Source organism: Caloenas nicobarica, chromosome 3, assembly GCF_036013445.1.
Source record: "Caloenas nicobarica isolate bCalNic1 chromosome 3, bCalNic1.hap1, whole genome shotgun sequence".
NCBI lineage: Eukaryota > Metazoa > Chordata > Aves > Columbiformes > Columbidae > Caloenas > Caloenas nicobarica.
Window position 1 is genome coordinate 57,971,270 of NC_088247.1, and position 14,402 is coordinate 57,985,671.

General features: G+C 40.2%; 1 protein-coding gene across 2 annotated transcripts in view; it reads right to left on the minus strand.

Moving 5' to 3' along the window:
* Positions 1–14,402, minus strand: part of ARHGAP18 (Rho GTPase activating protein 18) — an 88,469-nt gene that overhangs the window by 52,986 nt on the left and 21,081 nt on the right. For both annotated transcript variants that reach the window (XM_065632145.1, XM_065632144.1), the window contains exons 2-4: positions 6,773–6,972; positions 4,254–4,489; positions 1,415–1,487 (exon numbers count right to left, since the gene is read on the minus strand). In XM_065632145.1, coding sequence (XP_065488217.1) covers positions 1,415–1,487; positions 4,254–4,489; positions 6,773–6,972 — 509 coding nt within the window. The remainder of the gene's footprint in view (positions 1–1,414; positions 1,488–4,253; positions 4,490–6,772; positions 6,973–14,402) is intronic.

A 14,402-nucleotide genomic window follows, 5' to 3' on the forward strand; every position in this document is an offset into this window, starting at 1 on the left:
AAAGAACCAGATGTGACAAAAACTCTATAATAATTGCTTGGTAATTTTCCAGCTCTGAATCCTACAGTGTGGTTTATTGACACAAATACCAGGCATCTCTTCCTTCCCTTGTGCTGAACCAGCAGTTTGGCAGTCCGCCCAATTTTTTACTGTTCCTGTTGGAGTGAGGTCTGCTGAGAGTGAGGGAGGGAGGGAGGGAAGGATTAACAGCACCTCTGGAAATGCATAGACTTGGTGATATTCTGAGCTGGTTTATATTCATCTCTCCGACTTCAACTTCCAAGCTCATCCTGTATTGTCTGTTGCTGGTTTCAAAGCCTAATTCTGAAGTAACCATTTTTCCAGAATACTACTGGTCAGTATTCTAGAACTGGAGCAGAAGTTTATTTGGTGGCTTAATTACAGGTAAGTAACTTGTAGTAGGGAACTTGATCTGCCTGTCTGCTTATTTAAGTGGCTATAGGGTTCAGTGTAACATCTATGTGCTATCCAGTCCCCTGGAAGTACAAAACAACCCAACATACAAACAGTGTAGAATAGCAACGCAATATTTGACAGCTGAAACAGCTGCCAGTTAATATCCTGATCTCTACAGTGACAGGTATGGTGGTATAACAGACACAGTGCAACTCCTACTTTGAAGAAATCTAAGATGATGCAGGGTAGCTACCCTTTTATTATTGGACCTGAAGAACAGTAGAAAGCTTTGTCAGTGTCTTCCATCAAAATTCATATTCTCAAAACTGAAACTATGGAATCAGCTAAGGACTTCTGTGATGCTCTGTCCTGCCTCCAGTGAGAAGGAGGGGCCTTCTCTCAGTACTGCACCCCTCTTTTGTCATCACGATCCAATCACAACCCAGTCCGACACACACAGAATGCTATTTCTTTTCCATTTTTCTTAAAAAGGTAAACAACTTTTTTCTTCCACCCCTATTCTTCTTTCATTTTGAGCTGCAGATCCACAGCCAGTTCTCACTTTTTCGGGATGTTTATAGTCAATTTGGTTTTGTTCTCTTCTATGCACTGATGAGCTTATGTATATTGCTTCATTTCCTGTACTGCACAGCTGAGATAAACCAGAAGGTATAAATTAAGGATCAGGAAAGACCTAAGCATAAGCTATGAGAGGAGACTTCTCCCAGATGACTCGATGATAAGATTATCACTGATAACACACAAGGTTACACAGATGGGTCAAAGGATACTACCTACGATCACACTTAAAAATTCTACACCACAACCACGCAGGCCAGAACACGTTCCTCAGATGAACTTCCTTTTCTTTCCCTGAAAAGTTACTGGAAATACGGACCTATGTAGTCGCTTGTGTAGTTGAAAGCCTACAAACCACAAGGGGGGAAAAAAAAAAAAGAAAGAAAAAAGAAAAAAGAAGATATTTGTTTGGCATTACCTTTTGTTCCATCTTGTGTTTCATTTTTGTTTTCACTTGTTCTCATAGTTGAGGGTTCACTTCCATCACGGACCTAAGAAAGGAACAATAAATACGCATGCCTATAAAAACCAAATGCAGTTGTAGAAACTCTTTTGATTCTGTGCAGGATTAAAACACATAGTCCTGTAATTGAGGGGTATGCAGAAGCACACCTGTGTGTTTCAGTAGAAAACCCTTTGCCAAAGTCTAAGGAAATCTGAAATCTAGGTAATTAAAAATTAGTAATTAAGTCAATTCCCCCTCTTCCTGAAAGGATAAGTGGGTATAAGACTTCATTTTCCAGAGTTGTAAAGAATAGGAAAATGTAGTCTTTAATCTGAAACCCTAGTTTGCACTGGAAAGGATATGGAATCTGGAGGAAGTATTTTGAATGACTCAATCCAAATTCCTTCCTCTTGCAAAATATTAAGTGATTGCCTCCCCTACAAAACAATCCCATCCCTTTTGCGCAGCAGCCTGACATGAATATCTGTGATTACAGCTCAGATTCCCAACAGCAAAACAAGGACACTTTGAAAAGACAATAACAAAGGAAAGGATGTGAACCACCTTCTCCTTTCTACAATGCTGCACTACCCGGTCTTAAGATTTGTCACATTCCATGAACTGGATAACACCTATTATACAAAAAAAATATTTCAGAGCATGTAAAAAATCTATACCCATACCTATATGAGTATACATACACCCAGATACATTTTTGCCCATGTATTATTTCTATTGTCTTTTTGGCAACTCAGATCAACAATGAATGTTTAGCATGCTGGATTTTTAATTGTATTTTATTCAAGCACTGTATAACTCTACACTTACTGAGAAAAAAGGAAAGGTTTGAAGATTCCTCCTACCAACACAAATCTGAATACTTACTTTTTTTTTCTTCTTTTTTTTTTTAAATCAGGGATATTCAGAGGTGCAAGAAGATAGCTTGACTTCCCAGAAAATTATTATTATTTCACAAAGCAGTAGAAGCAGACTGAGAAGCTGTCAAGGTACCTAAAGTCTAGCTTATCTTTGGGAACATGGCTGGAAATTTAGTAGAAACATCAGCACAATTGTTGCATTGATGTGAAACATCAACACTATTGTTTTACCTTTCCTCCTGCTTTCCTCCAGGTGAAGGAAGGTTACAGGATTTTTGGAGGCTATTATTAAACTGGAATGACTTCACACAGCTGCAGATGGCTTCAGTCCTCTTTTGTCACATAAAAAGCTTTCTAATGATGGGAGAGTAACAAAGCACTGAGACATGTTACCTAGGGAGGTTGTAGAAGCTACTTCACTATGGGCTTTCTGTGACAAATCAGGTGAATAATCACAAGCAAAGGTTTCTGAATAATTATCTTGCTTTGGAGAAAGGAATGCAGTATAGGTTTGAGTGCCTACACTTGTATTATTTTATTTCAGTCACGGAGACAGGTTTAGAAGGATTTTTTTCAGTTATTTCTGTAGGTAGTAAGTATTCCAACCTTCTGTTTTATACATCTTAAATGGCTACAATCACTTGTTTGTATCAATATCAAAACATGCAGTTTAAGAGACTCAGAAGTCTGCTGAACACTGTGACATGACTTTCAAACATTACAATGTGTAGCTTAAATACAAGAACACGGGTATTTCTTGTGCTTTACTGAAATAACATACATGAAAGGGAAATTTTATTGCTTTAAGCGATATGATATTTTACATAAATTGCTCTACTATTAGGTCTTGTAATTTTTAGGTATAGTTAATTCCAAATCAGATCCCGGAAAGCTTTTACAGAGTTAATATCCCTTCTGCAACTACATGTGAAGCGGAACAGTGAAAGGGAAGTTGTGCATCCAGGAGATACATTTGAGCTTACAAACTCCCCTCACTACATTTCACCTCTATTTAATTTGAAATGAGTTGTGGAAGGAGAGGAAGCTGTTGGGGGAAAGAGGAAGTTAAATCCCCTCAAAATCGGCCATGCTTTCCACCGCTGCTACCACTGCGCTGAACGGCAGCAGCAAGAACGAGGGATGGGGCTGAGGTCAGATTAAATTAGCCCTGCACTTCCACCAGGTAAGAGCCTTCTTACGGCTGAAGATCTCGCTGCTTTTGGGGAAGTAGAGAGGACACACACACTTTTCCACAGAAGAAGAACTCTAATCATAGTTTCCATTTCCCTCCTTCCCTTTTCCTGCGTGTGGCAGAGGAACTCTCCTGTTCCATACCCCAGGAGAGGACACAAGGACCCTTCAGGACCTCTCAGAGCAACTTCCCACACACAGTTTCACGACACAGGCCCTGGGAGTCAGTACAAGGTCTAAGCCCGCAGCTGACAGGCATAAAGACCTAGCCAAAATTGAGGAGGTTAGGTTGATGTCCCATTTTTGTTTCCTTTGTTTTTAAAAAAAAAGAAGAAACAAAAGCACCAGTAATTTAGAGGTACTGCTTTGGCAGACCCCTCAGAACGACTGCTGGCCGCTACCACTTTTGTTAGTTCTTTGCGTGATTGTCGTCATGAGGTTTGCATCTGCATTAAAAGTAATTCAGATTAGTATCTTGACCATGGAGTGGTTGTTTTATTCATCACCAATATACATACTTCTTTCTACATATTAAAACATACTAAAATTGTAATGTCATGTATGGACCAATGCTATTCCCATAAATTCAGTAAAAAATTCCCTTGGAAATCAGTGAAAAGTTAGACACAAATCTTCTGGAAATATTCCTTCTGTGTCTGTGCGTCCCTCTTCCCTTCCCCCACTCCCACATGTCCCTCTCATCTCTCTGCCAGAATCGAACAAAATGACAGACAGGAACTTACTTTTCCCTTTGAGTCGTTTTGTAGCCGGAAGATATCTCTGACATCAGGAATTTGGTGCTGTTTGTTTTTTTTCCTCATGGTTTGCGTGACAGTCTCTACTCGCTTTTCTACTGCTGCCTTCTGGGTTCGGGTCAGCGTGGACAGGAGGACCACGCTTTCCAGGGAGTCACCAGAGCTCTCGCCGAACAGATTTGACAGACCTGCCTCCTTCAGCCATTCTTCTTCCAGTTCTCCCTCTGAGCAAGGCAAAGAGAAAAAGGCATAAACGTTGGCTTTCAAGTATGGTTAAGCACACTGGATGTTAATAATGTGATATAGTTAATGCAGTTCACAGGGAAAGTACTAAGGGGATCCAAAATTAAGAACAATCATACTATCTTGACTTGGCAAAACCCTGTTGTTTCTAAAGAGCTTCAAAAGGGTTAATATATGATAGAAAAGCTTTTAAAATAGTTAATCCAATACAGATTGCTATGGTGCAATCTTTATCATAATCTATAGCACTTCTATTAAATTATATACCATTTTATAAATGTACCTAGATATAAATGTGTATGGGGATGTCTGAAAACTTCTGATCATTGCTGCTTCATTGATTTTTAGTTCAATCCTCAATCTTTTTAGCTCCTTTACTGACAGGATTCTGCCCACTTTTCTTGATACATTAATTCTACAACTCTCCACTAGCTCAATTTAATGAAGGACAAACCAGGCTGCAGGAGTCACCTTAATGCTATTTTTCAATCAGTTCTTATGACATGGTCTCCAGCCTGCTGACAGCCCACGAAACAATTATTGCTTTAGTCTTATAGTTGATAAGGTATCCTTTATTGACAGATCACTGCACATGAAAGAGGAGAAAGCTATTAAATACTGTCATTGATGGCAAAACTTCTGCTTCTGAAATCAGTATCTCTCTAATGTTACTTTCTTTAAAATACTAAGTTCTGTCTGTAGCAGCTTAGCTTGTGCTGAATGCCAGCAACTCTCTCAAACATTCAGGCCACATTTCCATTTATTGGATAACTAAAAGTACTCCAAAGTTGGCATGTCATCTTCACTATCGACTGCAACTTCCTGCAGTGCCCCGTGCACATCCAAGTGGGCACCTGAATATTAACAGTGTTCAGAAGACAGGCACAAAATTTGAAGTATTAATTTTGTTATGGCTGTGCGGCCAAATCTTGAACCTCTGACAAAACTCTCTCGGATTCTGTTATTAGGGCAGGAAAGAAGGGCTACACCCATTCTTCCAAGCAGACGTGAGCAAGGTATAGCTCTTCCCTGCCCCACCTCGCCATCGCATGGCCACGTCTCAAGCAAGCCCCTGCCAAGGCAGGCCCATCAGCCAGGTGCGGTGTCCCACATGTTCAGGAGTACTTGTACCCAAGCGAGGTGCTGCACATTAGGCAAGGCGTGGGGCAGAGCAACATCTGCTCCAGCTCATCAGCTCAATTCAGCTGACTCACTTGGGCTCCATGCCAGTCTGCGACTCAAGCTGGAGCAGCAATTAAGGGGAAGTAGGCTATGTATAAATAAAAACGGAAATGGTGGGGTTTGGAGTGCAGAGCCTGAAGGTGTAACAGCATCAGTGAGCTGGGGTAACAGAAGAGGCTTGTGCTGCAGAACAAGGGGCTCTGCTGCTCTAGAGAAAGCCTCGCAGCTCTGTCAGATGCCCTGCTCCCCGGAAACACGGGCTAGGAGCCTGCTGCTTTCTCCAGAGGTCACGTTGCCACCCTCTTCAGAGCACTTGTAAATAGCAGCAATGTTTCAAAATGCCTAGGGTGTTAGAATTGCAAATCCCTTTGAAAGCAAATGGAGCATATTCTTCTCACTCACGTAGAGGCCATACAAAAAGCTCACCATTTTAATTTACTGAGACTGTGGGCCTCTTATAAGAATGGGAGAAGGGCAGATACTGCACTATTTAAAATAAGTTTTGAGAGAAGAGTGCAATTAAGGACATTACTCCTCTTTTGCCTGATAGGACATGAAAAATAAAGAAATTGCCCAACTTCTTCTAAGATCAGGCCCATAACTGATGCTTCTAAGAAACAAATATAGTACAACTGAACAGTCACAATAGTTACAAGCGTAGAAAGTTACTCACTAAACTTAAACCGGTTAATCATTGGCTTGTCTTCTAAAGCGTGAGGTTTCTATCCACAATAGCTACAATAACGAACAACATACACAAAGAGTGAAAGGGTAAGTTAGTTTAACAGTAAACTGCAAATAAAGCTTTGATTGTTGTGATTTGCAAGTACAGGCAACTTTCTGAGGTTCTGCAAATAACATTTAAAGGAAAACCAGCCTTTTACTTATCTCTTTCAGGGCACCACCTGTTTCTGGTGGTATGTATCAGAGACAACAGCTGGGTGTTCAACATGGGTGTTCAGTAGAGTGACCTCCTTTTTCATTTAAGTGTGTTTAGTGGGTGCCATCTCTTTAAATAAGACTTAAAGAAAAATCCCTAGAACAGCAAAGTGATGATCATTTACAAGAGTGGATTTCATTACCATCTGGATCTTTCACTACAAGTGCTACTGGTTCCTCATGATTATTTCCTCTGGTTTCATGGATGTTTTCAAGTTCTTTCCAGTAGTCATCCATAGACAGCTCATCCAAGGAGTCCTGGGATCCTGAGCGGTCAAATGATGCTCCATCAGGGGTCTTCTTGGAATGGTCATGGTTCATTGTATACTGGCCAGACCGACGGCTACAAACATAAACCAAAAAGCAATTTTTGGTTAGCATTTTAAGATATAGGATATATTAATATCTGTGAAGGCAGCTAGTAATTAATTGTGTCAAAGTATCAAAGCAAACTACTATCAACAGGCAAACCAAGATACTGAAAACTACTTTTAATATCTGGAACATATTTTTAATTTAACATTTCTGCTATATGCATCTCCCACTCTGGAATGGCACAGGAGTCTGTAATAAAGAAGAAATAATGAATCCAAGTTCTAGTAATGCTAGTTACACCAAACCTCTAATTCAATTCACAAGTCAGTTTCACAGACTTCATGGTATGTATCGTCCTATCATCACTGTTCATAATGAATTTTTCAAAAATGTCTTTCTGCCTGAGTAAATTGCCTGAGTAGCTTGACAGTACTCCCACATTTTTCCTTTGCTATTCTGCTTGTATTTTTTATAGATGTTTAATCTGGTATCTATGATCGTAATTAATTACAACTGGGAAAGTGCAAAGTAGAATTACTGAAGTTACAGTTTGTGAAGTAAACTGGTGAGTCCAAACGTTTAAGAAAGGCCACTATTTGTTTCTGTCTTGCTTCCTCTCTGACTGAAAGCTTACCACTTTTATAGTTTGGTTTTAGTTTTTGGTTCACCCTGCCAAACATATGTTGCTAAGGCTTTCAAAAGGGTTCTTTCATCTTAAGTACAGCTGCAACTAGAAAAAAGAAACCAACAAGCTAAAACCTCTAGGTCTCATCTTGACCTCATTAAGTCACTGGCAAGAATTACCACTGACCTAGCAAAGAATTCCTCTTAAAAAGTGCAAAGGTTATAATGACATTATCGAAGTTACAGGTCATCCTTACAGTCAAATACATCAAATCAAAAGCCACAAACTGGTTCAGATTCAGAGTATCGGAAAGAGGATGTGGATTACATGAGTAGCAACCTGATCTAACTTAAAAGTTGGCCATACTTTGAGTTTGGGGCATATCGGACAAGATTATCGCCAGTGGTCATTTCTAAACTAAGTTACTCTAGTATTATGACAGTATATCAAAATACTTCCTTGTATTAAAAAATAGTATGTTCTTAACATCTCAGGAACAGCTTCAGATGTCTCTTCTGTCTAAAAGGAGGCACGGTTTGGGGTTAAATAATAAATATCACTCTTTCTGAGAGAAGAACGTATCAAAGATCAAGCACTGTGGATTTATCACAATGTAAACACTGTAAATTAAGTCCTACCCCATTTGGCTGACTTTGCAAGTTTATCTAGAATTAAAACAAAAGCACCTCGTCCTTACATTTTATCTTGGGACAACTGACGCTTGTTAGCTGCCCCTAAGTAAAAAAGCCATACCTTTCTCTCTGAAGATAAGCCCCTTGTGCGTCCAAGTCACAAATCCTTTCACACCATACATGCTTGATTCTCTGATAAGAAATACTAACCATATGGACTTTGCCTTTAAAGGTAAAGAGCCTTATAAAAGGGCTGAGTTTCCACCCGCCCTGCCTCCCTCCTCCAGGTACAAGTTAATGAATGACAATGAATTACCAAGCTAATAGGCACCCCAAAACCATTCCTTAACCTGCCCTTCTTTGAAATCTTGGGAATGAAAATATATAAAGGAGTATTCAGGTTCTGCATCAATGGTAATAACGACACCTTGATAGTAGAGCACGTTACCAAACCAATACAATTTCTCCGTGTAGCTACCTTTGTTCTTAAACTTCTCCCGACGGGTGTGTCCTGTGTGTGACCTGTGCTGCCTGTGAATCCAACACTAATCATCGCAGAAAGATGTTCATGGAGCCACATCAGAAGCGTCCCCAGCAGCCGACGTAGGTCTCAGGTGTGGCCAAAGCAGGTCGGGTTTCCCAGCCCTTGCCTGGGCTCCCCTCCTCCCGCGGCTGAAGGTGCTCAGAGCAGACTGGGTCCCTCTCACGAAGAGACTCTGCACACTTGAACTCAGCCTGAGGGAGGTCAGATTTCAGCTTGTTGTCCCTAGGCTTAACCCCGCTGACCTGCTCAGCAGCTCTTCAGTGACCTTTCACCTTTGGAACAACCTGCTCTCGCTGACCCACCTAGGCTGAAATTTAACCACCACAGCACGCCACGCAGAAGACAGAGCTAACAGATGGAATATGCTAAAAGTGTGCACCTGGGGGGCTCTGGCAGGCTGCGGTGGGACATGCCGCAGCAGGCCACAGCTCGGTGCCACGCTCCCAGGGCAGTGCTCCTTGGGTTCTTCCAGAAAAGTCAGCGATCACCTTCCCTGGGTTAAGTCCTGTCTCACGTAAGAGAAGTCTGTCCTCAAATGCACAGGTGACACCCAGGATAGAGTATTCACGACCATTTTCAGGGTCCTGTGAGCATTTGCTGTACATTAAAACAACTCCACTAACTCTCAGAGACTGTGCTCTACGCTTCGTGCCCTGCCCTTCAATCACCAGTCACAGACCTGCTCTACTCGACCAAACATAAGCTGCTTTTCTTGTAAGGCTCCCCCTGGCCTGACCTCTGTCTCTCAGTAATGAATCGATACAGCAGCTCCCAGCTTTCATCAGGCAGTAAGCAACGCCACTTCTCATTGGGAAAGCCCTCAGAGAGGGAAAGACACCAACAAGCCAGGGGAACCTTCCAAGAAATATTCACCCCAAAACCTCACCGCTCTGCTGCGAATCTCTCCTTCAAAATCCATCTTGCTTTAGGCCCGTTCACAGCCTGATGTTTCTATCAGGTAGGACAGGGAGAGGCTCAGGCTGAGGGAGAACTGCTAAAACTTTATCTGGCAGAGCAGGTCAGATCTGATTTTCACTTCACTTGGTTCAACATTTCTTGCTTCACATGCCCCACCGGGGAAACTGGCTCCAGGCATCCTCGTCTCTGTCTCTATCTCTGTGCACAGAGGCACGAACAAGAAAGGCCCTTTGAGGATAACAAGGACAGTCTTGATATCATAGGGTTGGTGTAGGTGAGAAGAGAAAAACAATTTTCTTTAAATGCCCAGTACAGGGAAAAATAGGTTGCGAATTAAGACTTTTATTTCTAGGTATTTATTGACAAGACCAAGAACATGGGATTTCTGCTGTGACCTTCCACTGAATGAAGTCCTTTTCCAAACATATGCTTAGTAAGCACTAGTTCCACATCACACAATAAAAATGTATAGGTGGGAACAAGTTAAGGCCAAGAAAAAGAAAAGAGAGGAGAAAAGGAAAAGCAATAAATCTTGGTAAGAATACTATAAGGAATCTGGAAGAGAGATCTGTTTTTTAAAAATAATTAATCCAACATTCACAGACTCATTAAAAAAAAAATCAATCTTAAAAAAGTTATTTCAAATACCCCATGTTGCAAGCTTTAAAACTTTGTAGAAGACTGCCTTCCAAAAAACTATCAGTAGGAAATAAGCACAGTTCATTGCAAAAAAAAAAGCTATTGTTGTGGTGGCAGAAGATAGGTTACTTCTCCAGCACATTCTGAAGTTTTTATATTTTTTCTATTTAAAATGTGAAGAATGCAGCTGCTTCTCACAAGTATCTTTAAGGAGATGTCTTCTCGCAGAAAAAGTAAGCTACTGCTAACAAACACTAGTCACTTAAAGTAATTTTCAAACACTACTTGTTTAGCATTTCAGATTACTAAATGGTAAGTTTACTCTCCGGCACTTTTCTTCCCCCAGAAAACCTGTATTTCCATTAAGGTCTTTGCTAACGACACTCTCAAGCTCTATTAAAATCTTATTAACATCTATTTCCAATCACTAGTAAATAGTTTACTCTTCAAACAGCTTTACAGGGAGTAGTGAAATACTCTCATTTCCAAATTACACAGTTAGTTCTGACCTCTGGTACTCAGACACATGCCCTTTGAAGCCGATGAAATTTTTGCCTATGTATCTCAACACAAAACTGAGCCCCCAGTATAAAACACATTCCTCAGTATAGTTATTGCAGTCTTTTACCAGAGTTAATCTTCTTGTCCCACCCACTAGAGATGCATTTATTTATTAGAAACGTCTAGGATATAAGACAAAGCACTCCGGCTCTTCCAGAGGGGAGCTATTAAAAACAATTATTGTAATGAACACCATTCCTAACGTTTACAAGGAAAGAAATCAGATTTAGGTTATCTCACTAAGCACTGATGAGCTTCATGTTGTGGCACCTAAGAAGAACTGGGCACAAATATTTTCTTCAGCCTTCCCTTTCATGACCAACCATGTCCTTTCTCAGCCTGTCGGAAAATGCAGCTCTTCACGTTAATTGTTGTTTTACATCGTAATAAAAATGTTCTTTTTTCAGGTTCTGTCAGCCAGATTTCGATTTCATCAATAGGCACTTTTTACTAGTGCAGTCATCTTTATTCCTTATTTTCTTTCCTGTGAAATCCCAATCTGTCTGTCCAGTGCCTTTTTAGCAGTTCATAACTGAAACTGGTCACATGTAAACCACAGCAGCTAGAGATTCATCAGTCAGTAAGGTGCACTTTCACTGTCATTTCAGATAAATTCATTTCACTGAAAGCTAATTTTGTCTTTACTTCCAGTTTTCTCCTTAAGAATTAAGGACTATGTTGTGTTTTAAAACAGCAAATGATGAGAAAAAAGATAATTTTGTCATTTCTATAGTGCTATCCAGTAATTTTGAATCTGAATATGATCTTTCTACATCGCTATATAAACATCATAATTGTACGGTATCCTTATATACTATGTATGGACATGCATGTATTAGATGTGTAAATATAATGAAAGGTAGAAATACTAAATGCAAGGATGCTCATGGTCATAAAAACCAGGGAATATAAATACACTGTTGAACCAAACTGAATAGATTAATGATGCTGAAAGTGAAGTGGAGTTCCTTTAACAGGATTATTGCAGGTGAGCTCACCAACCCCAGGAAAGGATAAAGTCCAGCTACTAAATACTGTACGAACATAAAGCAAAAAGATACCAGTCCCTATAATCTGCTATCATCTCCTTGGGGAAAAAAAAAAAAAGCTACACTAGATAAAAAGCAAGTGAAAGGAAGAAGTAAGAAACACCTTTTCTGCTTGGCCACGAATTAGGAATTTCTCTAGAGTCCTTTTTTCCACCTTCTTTTGTCAAATTTTGGGGTTCAAAATTCAGGCCTGGATCTTTCTTAAATAAACACAGTTGTAACTATAAGAAGTGTCACAAGTGGAAGAAGGGAAGAGGCCACCTCATTAATTACTGGGTTTGACCTCAATTAGGATTCAACTCTTTGGAGTTAAACAAACGTCATCCTTTTCCACAGCTGCCTAACAAAGCCTATGGGAGTCTTAAACATTGTCATTAAACAGGCTCAAATTGAAGGCCAATTCAATGTTCTATAAGACTAGAAGTTTCACAAACATTTGTATCAGCTGATTTCCAACATTGAGAGCAGTGCAAAAAGAGCAATGTGTTATCAAGTGATATAATTACTTGTCAGACTAGACTATTAAACCTCCTTAAACTATACATTGAATATACAATCCCCCATACGCTTGGCCTTAAAAGCTTCTTTAAGTAATCCTGCCCATAAAGTGTTGCTGTTACGATTCTTGTACAGGCAACATCTTGAGCACTGCATTCCCTTCAGATACACCTCCTGGTACTCCAATAAACTAGCATTTCCTTTCCAGAGTTACCTAAAATGATAAAACCACACCTGACTACAGCTATAGTACAGCAGCAACTTCTGAAACCTCCATGCAAAGGGAATCATCACCCCCAAAGACTGCGTACATTTGGCCATTGGTAGTATTATTGCAGCCATACCTCAGCTGATACTGGGGCTCACTGACTTTGAGCATCATCTCAACACGTGCTTAGATGTGTTAGTAACCTGATAAACAAGATAGGCAAAGGGAAAAAGACAACGCGGGTATTTGGCCTGGAGAGGTGAAGCACACTGTTCAAATTGATAGTGCAAATCAGTGACAGAAGCAAGAACCATTCTCGGATCTCTGGAGTCTTTCACCACTGGACCACTGAGCATGAAAGATCGAGATTCCCCCCATGGCAAACTGCAAGGCAGATAAAAGGAAGCTCTGCTGCTGTGGGTATCTGATAGACTCCAGCTCTGTGGCTATAAATAGAGTAGCACTCTCAAAACAGAATTATCTTCTTGACATAGGAGTTACAAACTTAAGCAGTAATTTGCATAAGTAATTTTACATTCGTACAAAGGCTAACTAGATTTAAACAATCGAAATTGCCTATGGGTACTGTGAGCCATTTTGACAACTATCAACTGAGCAATCACATCCACAGGATGCTGTGCTCTTTAATATAAACACAGGACTTCCCAAGTCCTTTCAAATCTAAACAACTAAAAAGATGAGAGGGAAACAATGTGGTCTTCTGTCCTGCTTCTCATCCTGAAGGTTGAGCTACAGAAGCGTGGGAATAAGTAAAGCTCCTGAGCCCAAAGCTCCCCCCATCCCTCCCCTCCTTTCAAGATGCCAAGTAGCACTGTGAGGTGCAAAGACTTCTTAACTGAATTAACCAAGAAAGCTCTAATCTAATGGCAACAACAGTTGCCTGGCTTGAGCTCCCTGTTCTTGGCTGGGACACCAGCCTGGGAAGTGATTGCCAGATCTTCCTATAGCCACAGCGCCTACCAGGACGTCATCCTGATCTTTCACAGTTTCCAGGCAAAGCTGCATCCCAAATGATCAGACATGAAGATAACACAAGGCCTTGATTCCAAGGATGTGTTAAAGAATTTTTATTATCAAATCATTTCTTCTAGTGGTTTCACCGTAATCCTTAAGAAATTGATTTCTGTCACACCACTCCTTTCACAGAACCCAGTATTTTGCAGAGCAGCTTTAAGCATCCTTTCAAAGTCTTCTGTTAAAGAAAAAAGATCAAATTGTAATTGATGTGCCCATCAAAGCAGGTGGTTCTAAAGTAACTAGATTTAACATACGTCACAGAGCAGTACATTACCTAACTGAAGGGTTTTCTTTTTTTAAAATGTAAATGTCTTCATCTTTTTATATGGCTTAACATTAAAAAAAATAAATTCTTTCTATTTAATTGATAGCTAAAACCTCCTATCAGACAAAAGCCAGTATCACCAGTTTCCACAAGCAGCAAGTAACCCTTGAACAATACCTACCAAGACCCAAGCCTGGACATTTGGTGTCCACAACAATGCAAAAATATGTCTCATCCCTTTTAAAGTGTCTCATAACTTTTAGAAGGCATTAGAGAAACTTTGGTCTGGCCTTGTATTTCTGCTGTTCATTCTAGCTCCTAAAGCTTGTAACTCATTGCAACAACTACATCCTTTCCTTTACAACTTTTCTATCACTTTTGTTTCCATGACTGACTGCAAACTCTATTGCAACTCCGTCTTTTCAAGAGGGTCATACAAGACATGTAAAGATAACAGTAACAAATCAATGTAATTTCCAGT